The sequence below is a fragment of the Dermacentor silvarum genome, chromosome 4 (genome assembly GCF_013339745.2).
Source record: "Dermacentor silvarum isolate Dsil-2018 chromosome 4, BIME_Dsil_1.4, whole genome shotgun sequence".
Taxonomy (NCBI): domain Eukaryota; kingdom Metazoa; phylum Arthropoda; class Arachnida; order Ixodida; family Ixodidae; genus Dermacentor; species Dermacentor silvarum.
Genome location: NC_051157.2, coordinates 28,831,815 through 28,848,975, shown reverse-complemented (window position 1 = coordinate 28,848,975; position 17,161 = coordinate 28,831,815). Strand labels below are relative to the sequence as shown.

The window sequence follows — 17,161 nt, the reverse complement described above, 5'->3', positions numbered from 1 at the left end:
TTGTGAGAATTGGCTTTGAACTGTGATCAGATCACAAAAACTACTGGAACAGTGTTTCTCATACTACGGTCCATGTCTCAGAGGTCCGGAAAGTGCTATGAGGTCTACTGGCATCGCAGCATTATACTGTCTAGCAGTCCTCCATAAACATTTCATAAACACCTGGAACTTATTTTTTCAGGCATCAATAAACCACAGAAAATTCTGTGAAAGGATTTTTTGTCACTAATATGAAACTTGACATCGCACAGCTTCGCTGACACAGTATGATGTCATGTGGCTCGATGCCCCGTGTGCACTTGTAGACGACTGCTGGAAAATTCCGTGCAGCCAATCTATGAAGTTAAATCTGTTGAATGAATGTGAAAATGCTGAAGGAAAACCCGATGCAGTGCATGAGGTCATGAGTGACTGAAAGACATGCATGACGTCACATGCCATGCAGGAATTTTCGATCATAAACGTTACCAATTTCTTTAATTGTGCGCCAAGTAAAGCTTTCATTTTGTGCTGTTACGATCAGCATAGCTTTACTGACAAGCACTTTTTATATATAATGTCACTTTTCTGTGGGTTTGAAATTGCCGGACAATACCATTAAATGACTTTATTATTGATTGTCAGTTGTTACTCGCATAAAGCAAGCTAGAATGTAAACCTGGCAGAATGAAATACACTGCATTGTCAGGTATACATATAATGTGCATCTGCCGTATAAGCCACGGTAGAACCGGAAAGTCTGCATAAATTCACGCAAGTAACGGCACAATCACTATTTAAAACTTAATAAATCTGTGCAGCACGATTGTCGGTACAAATTAAAGCTCCAAAACTACCTTCTTTTTTTTTTCTTTTTTTAGTGTTATAAAAGCTATTGCTCCTGTTTTCTGTTAGTATCATGCAACTCATGGCAGTGAGTTGTACATGTGAAAATACAGTAATAGCACTTGGTTGTTCATGACTGTGTGCACTTTGTGATGATATCCTAGAGTGAGGACAACCATGAATAATTTTTAAAAGTTACCAGTAACAGCCAAAAGTTTGAGAACCAGTGTACTAGATTAGCTTACCAGTGCTAACCTTATCTGGCTGCTGTAGTATTCATTTGTGTTCCTTGCAGTTCATTTTGTGCCGTAGTTTGCATCATGGACCTTGTTTTTGCTACACAAGCATTAGCTGCCATTAACAAGCTGATGGAGTGATGCGCATTATTTTTGTAATAATGGAACTAAAATAGGCTGTCTGAATTATTGCTTGCTTGTGTTGGAGCTGCTTGAAGTCAATAAAAAAAGAAACTGGAATCTGTAACTGTTGTGTGAATTTTTCAACAGACTTTTACGCTCTTCAGCAATAAGAGGAATCTGGTGGGGCTACTTTCATGTGGGTAATCTATTTTTATCACTTATTATTGTATTTTCCAAACATCGAACTTGCGATTTTGCACTAATTTGTGTATTGGTAATACAAACATTACACATTGACTGCTGTTGCAGCAACTATGCATCCTGCCCTTGAGGCAGGATGCAATTATGTCTTTGATTTTACTGCACACTTTAATATTTGAACATGTGGTTTTATTAATGCTGTCACCGCAATGATTTGTGGCTTTAGGTTCTTTGTGGATTGGCTGGTTTAAGGGCACTGCCGCATGACGCAATCCAGTTCTGACCACGAGGTAAAAATCTCCCATGCTGACACGTTTGCGAGTGGTGCTAGCAAAAGTTGTTGCAAATTGTGAGGAATAAAATAGTCAAATGGAAGCTTCGTACTGGGCATCGTGCAGGAACTGCAGCAATGTTTGCAAACTTATTGTCCGTCACCAATACGGCTATAGTTTTCAGGTGAGACTGGCTTCAGTCCAGTCTTTATCTTAAGCCTGATCGCCCGCTTTCCAGGACACTTCCAAAGCAGGTGTCGAGCATCTCGCGTTGCCACAGGAGCAAAGCACTTGATGCACAAGTTGTTCAACCTAGTAGCACCGACAGGTCCCGTATTCGTAGAGTACACGAAGACGTACACAAAGACTATAAAGTATGAAAGAACACCGATGAAATAAGCATTTATTGCCACAGCAATCGCAATATGTGGGCGACAGTTCTCCAGGTATCTAGTTTCAACCCATCAGGGCCCGTGGCGTCGTTGGTAAACGAAAGTTCACTGAATGAGCTCCGACTGCACGGACGTTTTCCCTAGACGCTCGACAATGAGGTTTGTTGTGTCAATGAACCTGTTGACGCAGTTCTGAATGCAGTTCTCCGTCTTCGCGTCCATCCTGGCGCCTGGTTTTTCGATGCAAGCATCCCAGCACTTTTCCGTGAGATCGTGCACAAGGTACTGGTATCGTTGCCTTTGGGTCTCCCCTTCAATAAAACTCTTGAGCTCTTCTTCGGAGTTCATGGTAACGCGGATGATGCCGGAGAAAAATAATGCAGCTGGCAGGCTTTTCGGGAGCGAAATGCGGCTAATAAACCGCACAAGCGTTTTTCAGCGGATAGCTGTAAAGCGCCACATGGGCCGACACAGTGTTTCGATTGATGATGATGATGATAATGTGATGCGCCGCGCTTCTGTGCACACTGTGGAAAGCTGACGCTTAATTAAATAATAAATCTAAGCTGAACTAATGGTAGTTGTTTTTACTAATATTGAACATCTTATTACATGTAACGTTATTGCCTATTTTGCCTTATGCGAGACAGTGATACCGGTCATCCGGCTTGCTCGTCGGCTGTGCGCTGGCATTAGTTCTCGTTTGAAGCGTATTTTTGTTTGTGGAACGCGTTTTGGGCTCCTAAAGAACCCACATACTTGCGTAGGTTTCGTCGGTTTCGTTCGCAAATGTTTCGCTCGTACGTTAAAGTCGCAGTGATCGTAGGAAAAGGAACAACGGTGCGGTAAGTTGCTGGCTCGCACTTGTCGATCCGGACGATCGTCCGAACATTCAGTCAGCTGTCTGCGCTATCTTACTGCGCTTTTCGCACGCGGTGGTCTGATATCTGTTTTTGTAAAGTACACGGTATCCAAGAGACAGTGTAGCGTATAAAGCAGTGGTATGCCATCTATAGTATAACCCCATTGGTCAGAGCACCTTCCGCATTGATCGTGTTGTAGCGCAATTGATAGCGCAAGAGATTAACCTCTTTACAGGTTGCTTTGAGCCGGACCCGATGAATTTCGCTGCCAATGCGATTCAATGCCAAGGAAATCGCCGCCGTCGCATCACAGCCGTCGTACAAATTCGAAAAGGAGGGCGTGCTCTTCATCAAGGAGCGACAGGAAGGACTTTTCAGGCGAAATGATGGTAAACTAATTGTATTCGTTTGTCTCTCGACCTGCTTACATTACAGCCGCCTGTTGAAGTTGGTTTTGAAACATGATGCTGTCATGGGCTACAGGGCACGTTGCATGCAACGGATCTTGCGCGGTTTTTAATCATAATCTGAAGGCGCACTGAAGCAGACGCTTTCGTTCTGCTTGACAGATATTACGTACTGCCTAACTAATTACATTTCTCGATCTTAATGCAGTATTCACGGAACGGTGGTGCCGGTTAAGAGGCAACCTTTTTTTCTACTACAAGACGAAAGATCCGGTAAGTGTGCTTCTAAATTAATTGTTCGGCTTTGGTCAGGGATTAAAACTGTCGTGCTCTGTGCTAAGTTAAGCAATGTTTTGAGATGTAATTATCATTACAAGGTGGCTACCAACACCGTATTTGTTTCGCTGTGATTTCCTGGTATCAGTGTGTTATGGGAACCACATAAACTCACCTAAACTCACACAGGTGTATTTGTTGCGGTCAGCAATTGTGAACATGACATTCACCATTAATATATTCACCATTAATATTTCCGGAAAATTCATACCCAGTCAAGTTCGCAGCAATGGCTTATGCTTATATGATAACATTGAGCAGCAACCTGACTGATTAACTTTTGCTGTTGCCTCTATGCATGGCTATGTGTAATGTGGGACTTTATACCACTATACCACATTGAGAAAGTGCTGTGAGGTCCATACTTTAGATGACTTCCAGTGTCAACTCAAAAGTTAATTGTTGAAGCATCCTGTAACACACACTGAAATAAGGTAACCACACCCTTCACAGGACAATTGAGGGTCGCAATCAAGAATTGCAGGGTGGATTGAAGGTTGCAGGTAAATCAATTAATTCTTACAAGAACATTGGCTTTAATTCTTTTACATTTTATATATTGAATTTGTTTATAGAGCAGCTAAGATACAGACCGACTAGTTGAATTGGTGTTTCCGTGTACTGGATAGATCGAGTGCTGTCATCATTTCTTTCGTGCAGCTGCGTTGACAAATAGAACCTCAGAGCTATCAATATTTGTGCAAAAATTGGATGATGCAATTTTTCACCTTCTCAGAATGATAAGATTGCTGGATCTCTGGAATACACCTAATAGTATGAGACATCAGGGGAGGGTACTCTGTAATTGTCCACTAAGCGGACTGTCCATTTCAATACACACTGATTGGATAGAGCGGAAAGCTGATAGGGCAGGCGCCAATCACCACCACCAGCTGTCGAGATCTATCCATTAAGAGCACGCTGAAATGGACAGTCCACTGAGTGGACACATGCAGAAAAACCCCCCTGGTTGCCCACCCCACACTGAAATCATCTTGAAGTTTATTTCGTAATCCTTTCATTTAACAGATGCCTGTCTCAGGAAATAGTGTATGCTTGCTCATATCGAAACCTTTTGAAGGCACTCATATTACTATAGCAAATATGTCAAATAACTCAAATAATAAGTCTGATACATTAATATAGTGTCACAAATCATTTGTTGCTTAATCTGCTACTAGAAAAAATGCTTCCAACTCAAGCAAAAATTTTCTAAAAAAAAAAAAAAAACATTTGTGAAAAATTGCAAATTTAAGGTTGCAGGAAATCTGACTCTGCTGTGAAACAGAATGATTAGCACAAATCACGGATATGGTTAACTTGTTGTAGAGAATCTTAGTAAATAGTTATGCCACATAATTCATTTCTTATTTTGAAACTTCACAAAATAGAAGAAATAAAGCAGGAATTTCAAGGAAAATGACATCATACATTCCCATTCTTATGAAAAAGCCTAGTAGCATGCTTTTTCTCTCTCCAGCATCTATTGTTTATTCAATTTGCCAAAGCTGACTTGAATTGACGGACTATAACATGTGCTGCTAGCCACCTGCCCAGTGGCTATAGCATTCTATGGCTGAGCATATGGTCATAAGTTTGATCCCTGGCTGAAGCAGTTGCATCTTGATTGGGGTGAAATGTAAAAACACTCGTGTGTTTAGATTTAGGTCCATGTAAAGAACTCCAGTGGTGAAAATTAAGTCCATAACTCTCCACTGTGCGGTCTGTTATAACCCAGTCTGCAATTTTGGGATGTAGAAACCCCATATATCAATCAAAGCTGCAGGCTGGATTGAACAGGCTAGAGAGTGCTGAGTGAATAGATAGTCATCCACCTTGTACGCTTGTCCCTGGTTCTGTGGCTTTCAACACTCATGCGGGAAAAAAAATTATATATATATATATATATATATATATTGGATTAATACAACAGACCTCAGCATATTGTACATGCATGAAAACCACCTTTGAAAACACCTAATTTTTTCAAACAGTAGTTTTGAACAGCACGACATGGGACAAAAAAAAAAGAGACACAGAGCAGAGCGTTGTCCTGTGCCTCTTTTCTTCATCCTGTGGCACGCTGTTAAAAAATCTCATTTTCATCACACCACTAGCGGCTGACAAGACATCATTAAAGAGCGGTTCTGGCCAGTGCCCATGCCTTAATTAAGAATTCATCTTGAAGGCAAGAAGCACCAACTCGGCTCTCAGCACAGACCTCCTTTTACATCTGCCATAGGTAATGGATGCAGTCCACGTTACTACGTGTAAGCTCAAGTTGCTGGTGAGATTTGTTCGGATGGTGCAAATAACTGTCATCTTATTTAACATCCCAGGAAATAAAATATACTTGGACATAGATATAAGGTGTGCTAACTTCACAGCAGTTTGCAATTTGCTACATTCTAAAATTGTAAATCCCCTTAAATATTTTTTCCATTCAAAATGTATTCTACTGACCACATTTTTGTATCGACCATGTCCGTTTTTGAGGGGAATGTTCAAATGAGAAGGTGATAGGATTGTGTTGTGTAGCTATAAATGACGTTGCTTTCGTATGTTTATAATTTTTTTTTTTTCACTGACCTCGAAATTTCATACAAGTACAATAGTCCTCACTTTCTCGCACCTGTTCTTCAGAAGACACCAACGTGGAAAGTATTTCAGTTTCGATTTTGAGAAACATTTGCTTAGAGGAAGCTTAAGGAAAAGGACACACAGATGTGCTTTGCCTAACCTCTGGTTTCCCGAGGTCTGCCAAAACCTGAACTATGCTACACCAACCAGCTTTAGTTTCTGCCTTATTGAAGTGGAAAGCATTATTCCTATCGGGAAATGCATTCTCCCCAACTCTGCTCACAATCTTCAAAACAAATCGCTGTTTTTCCAAGTTCCTTCCTGTGGAAGCTTCTTCCAGGGCCTTATGGGGTCCTGTTTGTGCTACAGAGACGTTCCCCTGCAAATAATTACAACGGTGGGTGAGGGCGAAGGCTTTTGGTTGGAAAGCAACATTTCAGGGTAGCTAGCTTTACTGAGTTCTGCTAATTGTCCCTCATGTAGCATTAAAACTTCGGCCACGCAGTTTTGTTGGCTGAAATCTGCAACATCCACGAAGATGATGTCAGGATGGTACAAACTTTACTGCTTTTAGAGGAGAGGGAATGCATAAAAATGACAGCGGCATAGAAAAGGGGGCGATTACGTTGCGGAGCTGCTCTGTAGATTAAGAGGGATGCCGTAGGAGAAAGCTTTGGACAAATTTGGACTTTGACATTTAACAATGCCACCCCAGTGTCACATGTAAGAGGCTTCTTTTTCGCGCCACCGGCGGCCTCTTACATGTGACACCCAGTCATTACAGTACTCATGCAATGAAACCCGACAGGGAAATTTTGAATAGAACATTCGAGAAGCGCAGTTGCTCGAGAGTGCAATGTCGTGTTGCTAAGCATTTTATCGCGATAATGTAAAGCTATACCACTCTGATGGTCTCTAAAGGTGGCATGGACTCTTATCTAAGCATAAGAGTGAAAACTATGCCAGTGTAACATAAACTGGAGATGGGGGAAACGAAATTACACATATTGGTTAGGCCTAAATTTAACATTTTATTCCTCTAACATAATACCAAAATTCAGGTACACGAGTGTTATGGCCTTTCAGCGCATTCAGAATGTGGCTGCTCAGGCCAGTAATGAAGATGCAAACCTTGTACATAACTGCAGAATGCAATGGCCACTGAGTCACCAAGGCTGATGATCTCCTGCAAAGTAGCATATTTCACTTTGCACTGCTGTTTGTAAATCTCAGTATAAGTAGTATCTGGCTTCTGCATTGCACATGGCTCAAGTGCGTATTAAGAACAAGCAAGGCGTTCATATGTGGTAGTGCATATGTGACAAGCTACTGCCTGTAAAGCACGCCATGTGTTTTGCTAGTGCCACTTGGTGTATAGCATTAGCTAAACAAAAAGGGCAATATGTTGAAGTCATTTTTACTTGCATGTGTAAGTGCAGCGGGTTTCTCTTTCTTGCCTTGTTTTGCACGAAGAACATTAATTGTAATGATCCAAGGCATGTTTCAATGAACGGCAGTCAATGTAACATATATTTATCATGTTGTCGATGGCATACTTCATTATTACTTTTATTTCCCTGAAACATTCTAACACTGCTCCTACTCCTACTCCTACACCTTCTTAAAGCCTAGCAGCCTCCTGCCGTCTCATTTTAAAAACACATTTCCCAGTTTAGTGTATTTTCTACAATTAGACATTCCAAGTGCATTTCTCAGAATCGCAAGAACTAAGAGAAATAATCATGCTTGAAATATGCTTTATGTGTCATACACATCTCTTGCTAAACCACAGCTGTAAATTAAGGTTGATTCCCTCTTTCATAGGAATTGGTCGAACATGAAAGTGAAACATGTCTTCAGAAGCTGTTGCATGTTTGCTTCATGAACTCGCGGTCCGCTGCAGCGAAAGGCGCACGACTTGGGACGGCAACAGTGTTGCATGTTTGCTTCGTGCGGGGCGTCCTGTTGGCGAACGGAGCTGAAACGCGCCAGGCGTCTCAACACGCTGACTTGCCTGCGAGAAATTGATAAGGGCATTCTAAGTCGCATGTCAGTGCATGCGTCCGTGGCGTAATGGTTTAAATGTCCGGTTTCTGTGCTAGAGGCCCTGGGTTCGAATCCTGCTGTCGGACAGTTTTAATAATGTTTATTATTTATTACACAGTACTTCATTCAAAATGAATACAAAGTCACGAAGCCGTTTACACTTGTTTCTTTATTCTATGGCTACAGCGCGCTGGAGTCTCCACAGCACTGTGACTATTGAAGTGTTCCCTGTCGGCACTCGTTAGCTTCACGATGCAGTACTTCGCCTCACCACTCCTAGATGGCCGACGTTACATCCGTTGCCGGAAATCAGTCGTGAAACCCGGCATAAAACACTTTCGTGTTAAAATCTGGTTTTAGGGATGAAATCTGTTAGAAGAAAAGCTAGTGAAGAATAACACTTTGAAAGTTGCTGACCTTCGACATTGCCAGTGTGTAGTCATGTTGCTGGCTTCTGTTCTTGTGTTGTTATTACCAATTATGAACAGCTCGCAGATGACAGGTTGTTTTAATGGAACACTGTGAGAAAGGCAATTTTTTACCTGTGCCTTTGTCATTTTTCTAGTTTGAGGCATGGAGTTCACATTTGGAAATGCTGTGAAACCCGCTGATAAATTTAGAACCTAGGTATATATTGTCTGCTGTGAGTGGCACTGAAAGCAAAGTGATGCAATAAAAATGAATTTTCAACAGATTGGTTAATCAGCAATGAAATTGGGACATTCTGTGCAGAAATATGCACAATTCTTTTCATCCAGCTGACTGCTGCATTCTAGCCTACAGAACGTGTCATTTTGATGTAAAAGACCTGGCTCAGTGTGCCGTGGAGAAGGGAAAAAAAAATGTGTGCTTTTTATTCTTGCAGTGTTCCGAACCAGTTGGAGTGATTGTTCTCGAGCGACATTCTGTGAAGGATGGCCCCATTTCCGGAGGCCTCTATTGTTTCACCGTTGGTGAGTTGCATTCGCATGACATCCCGGGTCAATCTGCTTTGGGGAATGAAACGTGGCCTAAATAATTCTTTTTGTTTGTTTCTGTGCTTTATATTAGGTGATAGAGCTATTGGAGCGATTCAAATTTTGCAAGAATGCCTGAATTTCTTGAAAATTGGGTGACCATGAGTTATGGATTGTTTCTTTTCACCAGGCTGAGAAAAAGAAAGCAATAAAGTAGTGTGTTTGTGTTTTTTTCATGTTGATTTATAAACATCCATTTGGCTTTTTTCTTTCATTCAGATTCTTCTTATTAGACAGCACCTGTTTTTTTTTTTTTTTTTTTGTTCTGTGTTTATTGAATACTCATATCATCTGACCTCAGTGAGCTTGTATGTGGTATTAATCAATTGGCACAGTTATTGGGGTCATATTGAACATGTTGGGCAGAGTGATGCGGACGATGAGTAGCACATTGAAAGAGAGCATTGACACTTGTGCGGGATTACATTTACAAAAATGCCAGCATTGTAGTATGTAGTTATATGCACAGACTTCTTTATTATAGCGGTATTATGGGTTCTGTCAAGATGTTATAGCTGTCAAGATGACCAAGTCCATCCAGACCACACTGCAAACTGGCATTGTTAAACAGTTTGTAATTGTAGTATTTGGTCTCAGTAGTTGCTTCAGGCAACCATGTAGAGGTTGGTTAAGTGTCTGTTCAGCACTCGTAACAGTCATAAGGCATTAACAATTGTGATAAAGAATTCTAGTGGCATCATACTTCTTTTAACGTAATACCGGCCCTATCACAAAGCTGGTTCTGTGTTGAATATTATAAGCTGTTCTGTAATATAAAGGTTACCCTGAAGTGGCATTAATTGTCTCTAAAGTAAGGGGACACGACAATTTTAACGAGCATGGACATGCGTGTCTTTTTTTTTTTTTGTAAACGCTGTGACTATACTGCAGCAAACTAGAAGGGCACATTAACTTTACTAGATTCATTGTTTAAAGGTCTCTTAGGAAAAAATATGATAAAGGTCCATTGCACTAGAACCTTGGTACCACTGTTAAGACTGGAAGCTATTTCCCTGCAATATAAAAAAAAGCACAAGAACAGCTGTCTTAATAATTTAAAGTTGCCATTTCTCAGCTTAGGTTCAATTTGCACATGACAACACCACAACAACCACAGTTACCACAATAACAAGGTGATTGTGATATACTTGCCACAGTGACTCAGTGGATATGACATTCTGCTGCTGAGCACAAGGTCGTGGGTTCGATTCCCAGCCATGGCAGCTGCATTTTGATGGGGGCAGAGTGCCAAAATGCTCATGTATTCAGCTTTAGGTGCACTTTAGGCCTCAGGTGGTCAAAATTAATCCAAGGCACCCCACTACGGCATTTATGATAGCCTGTGTGTTGCTTTGGGGTGTTATACCCCATAATTTAATTGAATTATTAAGGTGAACATAACGACAAGTTATAGCAACAAGAGTGGATGTTTGGCCGTGTTGGTATCGTGTTGCTAGATGTAAGAGCATGAAACTGACCCTGAGATGGAACACCAGAGTACTGGGGTGTTCAGCTCCGTCTCTGTGTGTTTTGCACTCTTACATTTAGCAACTGTCACAGCAGCAAGCCATGAAAACAAATAATTGAGAAAGCCAGGTGGGGTTGCAGATTTATTCTCTTCTCTGAGGCTTGTCATTGTGCATGTGGCTTAGATTTGTGAAGATCTGCTATGTCTGCAATGAATGAGCCCTGAAAATGCTGTGCAGCCTTTGAAGGGGACGAGCTGGCCACACACATGGCAGCCCAAGGCTCGTCGGAGCGCGAGGCATGGACGAGCGTCCTACGGGACTCTAGCTACGAGCATGTGCGCGAGGAAGTGCAAATTCTCCGCGCTCGTCTCCTGTCACGTCAGCGAGAATCCGATCCTGGCCTGTACAGCGGGCCATCTGGGAAGCGCTCGCAGGATGGGGACGCATCTTCTAGTGAGTCAGCAGCAGGCATTTGGAGGGCTGCATCTTTTGGTCATATTATTGCAAGCTGCTACTAGTATTCAGTCAATTTGGTTTGTTTTGGAAGATTAAAACTTATTTTTACTCTGAGTTGGTTTCGACTTTCTCCTAAAGCACAAGTCACATTAACCCAGTAGACATTTGGAACTGAGAAGGCAATGTATCCAAGATAAATTAGTGGAATATTTTGAAGTAACTGGAAAATGTTCTTATGGCTACTGATTGGCCTTGTCATCAAATTTCAACAGAGTCTGTGAATCCCATGAGGTAGTCACTTAGTAGGATTGCTGCTAAGTCGTTGTAAGCTAGTTGTTCCAGTTTGTTCAAGAATACATCAAGTAAATGTTAATTCGTCCCGGCACTTTCATTTGCTCTTTAGTTCTTAGCAAGATATAGCACCAGATACTAGTAAAAAATTTATCTTTAACCGTATAACTGATGATCGATACTGTTTATTTTGCAGACAAGAAAGACCCACTCCAAAACGAGCCATTTCTTGAACTCGGGCTTGGTGAGTGAATTGTCATTTTTATACTTAGCATTTTTGAATAATGCCACTTACATTTATTTCTCTCTCTAATTTTCTGAGAGAGAGAAAGAAGGGTGCCCTTGAGAAGTAAATAAAGAAGTAAAGGAAACGCCAAAATAGGCCACTGAAATAATTTTATATTTATTGGAAGAGATGAATACTTAAAAACAGTGTAGTGCCAGAAGAAACAGCAGCGAGGCATGAGTGCTTGGGAGGTTAACGTATTGAATTATTTTGAAGTTTTACCACATCGCAGCATTTAGGTTTAACGCAACACAGGCATGGATTGACGATGAAGGCATTATATACCAGGTGTTTCAGCAGTACTAAATATTAAAGACGGGGGATTTGAGACAAAATTATGGTATTATGGACAAAATTACCACGGCCGCTATGGGGTGCCGCCACAAGCCGCCTTGCTGCCAAGACATTCAACCTTTGGGTGGAGCCAGCGGGGATTGCTTTCTCGCGCCCCACTTGCTGTCTCCCCTGTGTAGCTTCCAGCACGCTAGTGGAAATGAAAGGAGACAGAGAGCGGCTCATCGGTCCGATAACTTCGCTTGTGTTTGAAGGATTCTAAAGCTTTTTCCGGCGGGAGATTCATGAGGCGATGTATTATAATAGTGGTGTCTTGTTACGATTACTTAAAAAAAGTGTTTCATGGCTCCTTTAACATGTTTCCTGGCATTTAACTGGAACAGGAATAGCTAGTACCAGGTTGCAACTTTGCTCGCCACCTTTTCAACATATTAGGTGCCCACAGAAGTCTCTCTTTTTTGTTTACTTCCTTTATGATGTATTCAAATGGGTTTTATTCTTCGTTTGTATTATTTATTGATCTTAATTTCTATATTGCTTTTCTTGCTCATCTTCACCAATGAATTTGTGTATAGATGCAAGTTCAGCACTGCTGTATTACAAGGAATCGGAGCATTTGTCAATCTGCTTACACCTTTTGTAGAGTTCGATTTAACTTAATGAATTAATGAATGGACTTTTTAGAGACGTTTATTTTTTTCATACCACATGCAGCATGCGACAACTTGCGCTGCGACGCTGACGGCCAGGCCCCCAACCCACTTGTTGTCGTTCTTACTGGAAGGCCTCGACATGGACTGTGGAGCAAGTTTGCTCAGACAGAAGTTGTTGAAGTAAGTTTTCAAAGAAGCAGCTCTTCAGACTGCATTTGTCACATTTGCCTTTAGCATATTGTGGTGTAGAGAAACACAAGTGGTTAAACTACATACATAATAATATGTTTAAAAAACTAAAGATGGCAAATAGATTCGTTAACTTGTGCCTTGTTATCTTCACTGGGGGTCTTCATTTATCCATCCCTGACAGTCCCAGGCTGCCAGAAACAGTGCTTTCAGCCAATGAGTGTTGCGTATGCAGCGTTTGGGACAGTCTGGGACGACGAATCGAAGAGGCCCACTGGCCAAACGTTTACATCTTCCTCAGTCAGCCGGTTAGCTCAATTGTCCTGCGACAATATATTAGCTTTAATTCACAACATAACTTGATTGCTCTGAAGATATGGCTGCTGTGTGGTAAGTACTAGACAGAAAAGCTTTGCTGTACTTAGATTTAGGCACATGTTAAAGTACCCCAGGTGGTCCAAATTATTCCAGAGTCCCTCACTACGACGTGCCTCATAATCACATCGTGGTTTTAGCACGTAAAACCCCATAATTTAATTTAGAAAAGCTCCATATTTTCCCTCCAAGGCTGTGTTGTGTCAGCGTTAATATGAAGTGCATGGTTAGGCAGCGATTGTTAAGGTGGGATGGTACACTTGAAAGCCAACGTTCCTATTTGTAGGTAGATCTTAATCAAGTTTGCACACGTTGTGTATATTGATGTGCTGATTCAAAAATTTTGTTTTTGAGAACATATTTTTGAGGACACTCAGTTCCTGATAGGCCATAGAAACTGTGTTCTGTTGTATAAAAGAAAAAATAGCATCTAGATAAAGAAAAAAAAAAAACAACGTAGTGGTTAGGATATAGAAATAATCTAGAACGTTTAAGGTGTGTGCTAAGATATAAGCCAATGTCTTGGGTCAATTTGAACTGGAGTTAGAGCCCATCAAAGCTGGTTGAAAAAAAATGCCATTTTGGCATGTGAACCATATAACCATTAAAGAAAATTTGGAAAGCAATATTAAGCTAAAGTTGGACTAAAGTTGGAAATGCACTCCATGCATTTATCCTTTAGGTAAGAAAAAGAAGATTACGATAGCTAAAATAGAACAGAACCTATTTTCTCTTTAAAATATCAAGTGTGTCAAAATTGTTGTTTTGAGAAATCAAGGAAACACATTTCAAAGCTTCTTTATTGGGACAAGACCTATAAAATCTTATGGAAATTAAGGGTCTTGGAGCCTTCTGGAATAAAACTGATGGAAATCAAGTGTCTCGCAAACATGAAAATGACAAAACTGAAAGTACAATTTTCTGGCCAATTTTGGGGCTTGAAATGGAGCTTCCCCCAATGTGACCTGTAATAATTTGGCCAGGAAATTGCTGAGAAAGCCATGGGTGTACATGTTTCTTTGAACTCAGTGGCAGCAATAATCCGCATATAAATGTGCTCTGTACTCATTTCTCTGGGCAGAGGAGCAGCAACCCATGTTTCCTGACCACTGTGGGATTCCTAAAAAAGCAAGCATGTGCGACCACCGAAGTCAAGCTGTGTGTTTACGATGTCAGGGAGCGAGTCACGTCCACTGTGAGTGACAAGTTTTCATTTTCTTTATCTCCGTAGTGACACATTGAAGCCCACTTGTCTAATGAAGTTATTTCCATTCATTTTTACAGAATCTTTTTTTTTTTTTTTCATGTGTGCTTGCAGAATGTGCAAGATAACGAGATAATTTATTAAACTTGCTTGCTCTGTCAAGTTGGCTTTTGTGCATGAAGAATGACAGCAACCCTTTTCCTTTTTGGTGAATGGACCATATGAGAAATTCCAGCCAATTTTATTACCTGTGTAATTGGTGAACATCATGATGTGGTGAGAAAACGCCAACAAAAGTATGCCCAAGAACCTTAACTTAAAAAGTCGGCAAGGCACTCTTTTCCAGTAGAAAATTCATTCCTCGGCTAAAACGTTAATGCCACTTGGCTCGGTTCTATTGGGAATAAAATCAACAATTCCTTTCTACTAAGTGAAAATAAATTATTGATTGATTGATAATTGCTCTTTATTGATTTGAGTGGTTGAGTATTGAATTTCTGGGTGGTGTGCTTAGATGGGCCTGTTCCTTCGACAGTGGTGTTGTGGGTAGCATAGGGGCAATGCTTACTGGCCTTTTGTTTAGCTTTGACACTACCTAAAAGTAAAGGCATCTCTCCTTCTACGGTCTTCCACTATGTATAGTTTCGTAGCTGTTGCAAACAAAACTAAAGTTAAGACTTCCCATGGTTGTCACACATGGTGTCAAGAAAATCAGCTTTTCAAAGCAAATACAAATTTAGAACCTGCTCATACGTGCTGAAAAAAAAAAAATATGCTAGAAAATATGTACTAATTGGGAAAACATACGATCTGAAGTCACAAAAAAATTGACAGACTCAACTCTAGTTGTCATCTACGTAATGAGAGGCATTACACGAATCATTTCAGCATGAGACGCCAATGCGCGCTGAGCTGGGGGAGCCGAAGCAGCCTGAGAGGCGCGTCGTCGTTTTTGCGGTTTCGGCAAGCTTACGTTGGCGCTCCTCAAATTCGGCCTGGGTCAGCAGCTTCCTTGAGCAGGGCATTTTGACGGGAAGATTTGACGTGCCCACTCAGCGCGAATTGTTGTCGCACAGAACGCCGACGCACGTTGAGCTAGTGGGGCCTGAGCGAAACCAAGATGCACGTTGCCATTTTCCTATTGCGTAGTGTTTAAGATGGTGAAGGGATATCAAAACGAAATCGAGCTGGTAGGCGACAACGGAATACAATGCCTACGATTTCACCAGTGCCAAACATGGCACTGACCTTGCGCTGCCTGCAGCAGGGAATGGCGGCGCGTTTGGGTTATCACCCATTAAAAGCGTGCGGTATGCTTCCAACAACACTACGCCCCACGCCCTGTGAAACAGATAGGTGAAGATGCTTATCACAATAGGGTTGGCGGCGATAGCTGTGAATGCAGGGTGCAACGACCCAGGAGGAGATTGGCTGACACCGGAATAGGAAACTGAGTGCGCACCGGCGTTTTTATGTGAGACGGGCGGGTGAGTATATTGCGAGGAAGCTGCTGCGGTGGGCGGCTACTGTTTTTGATCGTGTACACCTTGCACCGTTTCTTGTTTACGTGGGATCTGGCGGCCGGAAAACGTATCATACGATCACAGTTTAGTGATGTACTGAACGTTGGTACCAAAAGATTGTGTTTTCCGGTAACGTATGTACCGGTAAAAGATGCGTAACTATATTGGGTCATTTTTGTGTTCTCGATCGTGAACATTGGCGCCGCAAAATCGTACGTAACGAGATTACATCAGTGAGGTTCTACTGTACTTAACTTTTGCTCGCGTATAAGCTGCATCCTCGAAATTAGGCCCCAAATTTGTTAAATGAATATAGGGTAGATTGCAGGGACATTTTGTGAGCTTCCTATTTACCTATATTGAGTGCTTGTCATTTCTGCTTTTCAGAAAACTCTGCTAGGCGAAGCCACATTTGCCCTCGGCACACTAGTCCAGATGCCTGGCTGCTTCCTCCGTCTTGCCCTCATGTAAGCCTAACTTCTTTTAAAAATTTTGTCAAGTTTTTTAACGGCACATTTGACCGGGAGGTGTTTGCAGCAGAACAGACCCTTCTTTAAAACAAACTTTGTCTTAAGCCATAATTTCTTTGTTTAGTTTGATCCCAAATATTCACTGCACTTCTGCCAAGATCAGCTTCTGTGAAGTAGTTCGGCTTAAATAAATGTTCGTCATGTTTGTCATAAAATGGTTCTAGCTTTTTTTTTACTTTCTTTGATCTGCAGATCACCGTCCTATGAAAATGTGGGTTTTGTGACTGTGACTGCTAGGGAACTCGAACCTGAGCTTATGCTGACAAGCAAAAAGGATGCACGGGACCTTTTCTGGCCTACGGTAAGATGAGAGATATTGATTGAGTTAATGCAGTTTGTAAAGAGTGCAGCTTTAACTACTGAAGAAAGACTAACACATGGCAAAATGATCACTAAGACTGTTCCTTAAAGGCAGTGCTTACTCCAAAAAAGTTGTTTGTGAGGAGTTTCATGGGTGGCCCTTCCTCATTTCTTTATGGTGTACTTGCCAGAGAGGCTTTTAAGCTGTTCAAATTTAATTAAATTGTGGGGTTTGACGTCCAAGAACTGCACAGTAAGCTATGAGGGATGCTGTAGTGGGGGGATCTGTATGAA

The 17,161-nt window shown here is 41.4% G+C and overlaps 1 protein-coding gene across 4 annotated transcripts in view; it reads left to right on the top strand.

The window, feature by feature from the left end:
- Positions 1–1,410: 1,410 nt before the first annotated feature.
- LOC119449678 (inositol polyphosphate-4-phosphatase type I A-like) overlaps positions 1,411–17,161 on the top strand; it is a 48,717-nt gene continuing 32,966 nt past the window's right edge. For 3 of the 4 annotated variants that reach the window (XM_049665374.1, XM_049665373.1, XM_049665371.1), the window contains exons 1-10: positions 1,411–1,841; positions 3,148–3,301; positions 3,528–3,592; positions 9,147–9,234; positions 11,004–11,219; positions 11,710–11,757; positions 12,808–12,926; positions 14,392–14,505; positions 16,425–16,504; positions 16,760–16,868. In XM_049665374.1, coding sequence (XP_049521331.1) covers positions 3,184–3,301; positions 3,528–3,592; positions 9,147–9,234; positions 11,004–11,219; positions 11,710–11,757; positions 12,808–12,926; positions 14,392–14,505; positions 16,425–16,504; positions 16,760–16,868 — 957 coding nt within the window. In that variant the 5' untranslated portion in view covers positions 1,411–1,841; positions 3,148–3,183. Of the gene's footprint in view, positions 1,842–2,694; positions 2,895–3,147; positions 3,302–3,527; positions 3,593–9,146; positions 9,235–11,003; positions 11,220–11,709; positions 11,758–12,807; positions 12,927–14,391; positions 14,506–16,424; positions 16,505–16,759; positions 16,869–17,161 lie in introns of those variants that run through there. The other variant, XM_049665372.1, reaches the window with a different exon arrangement.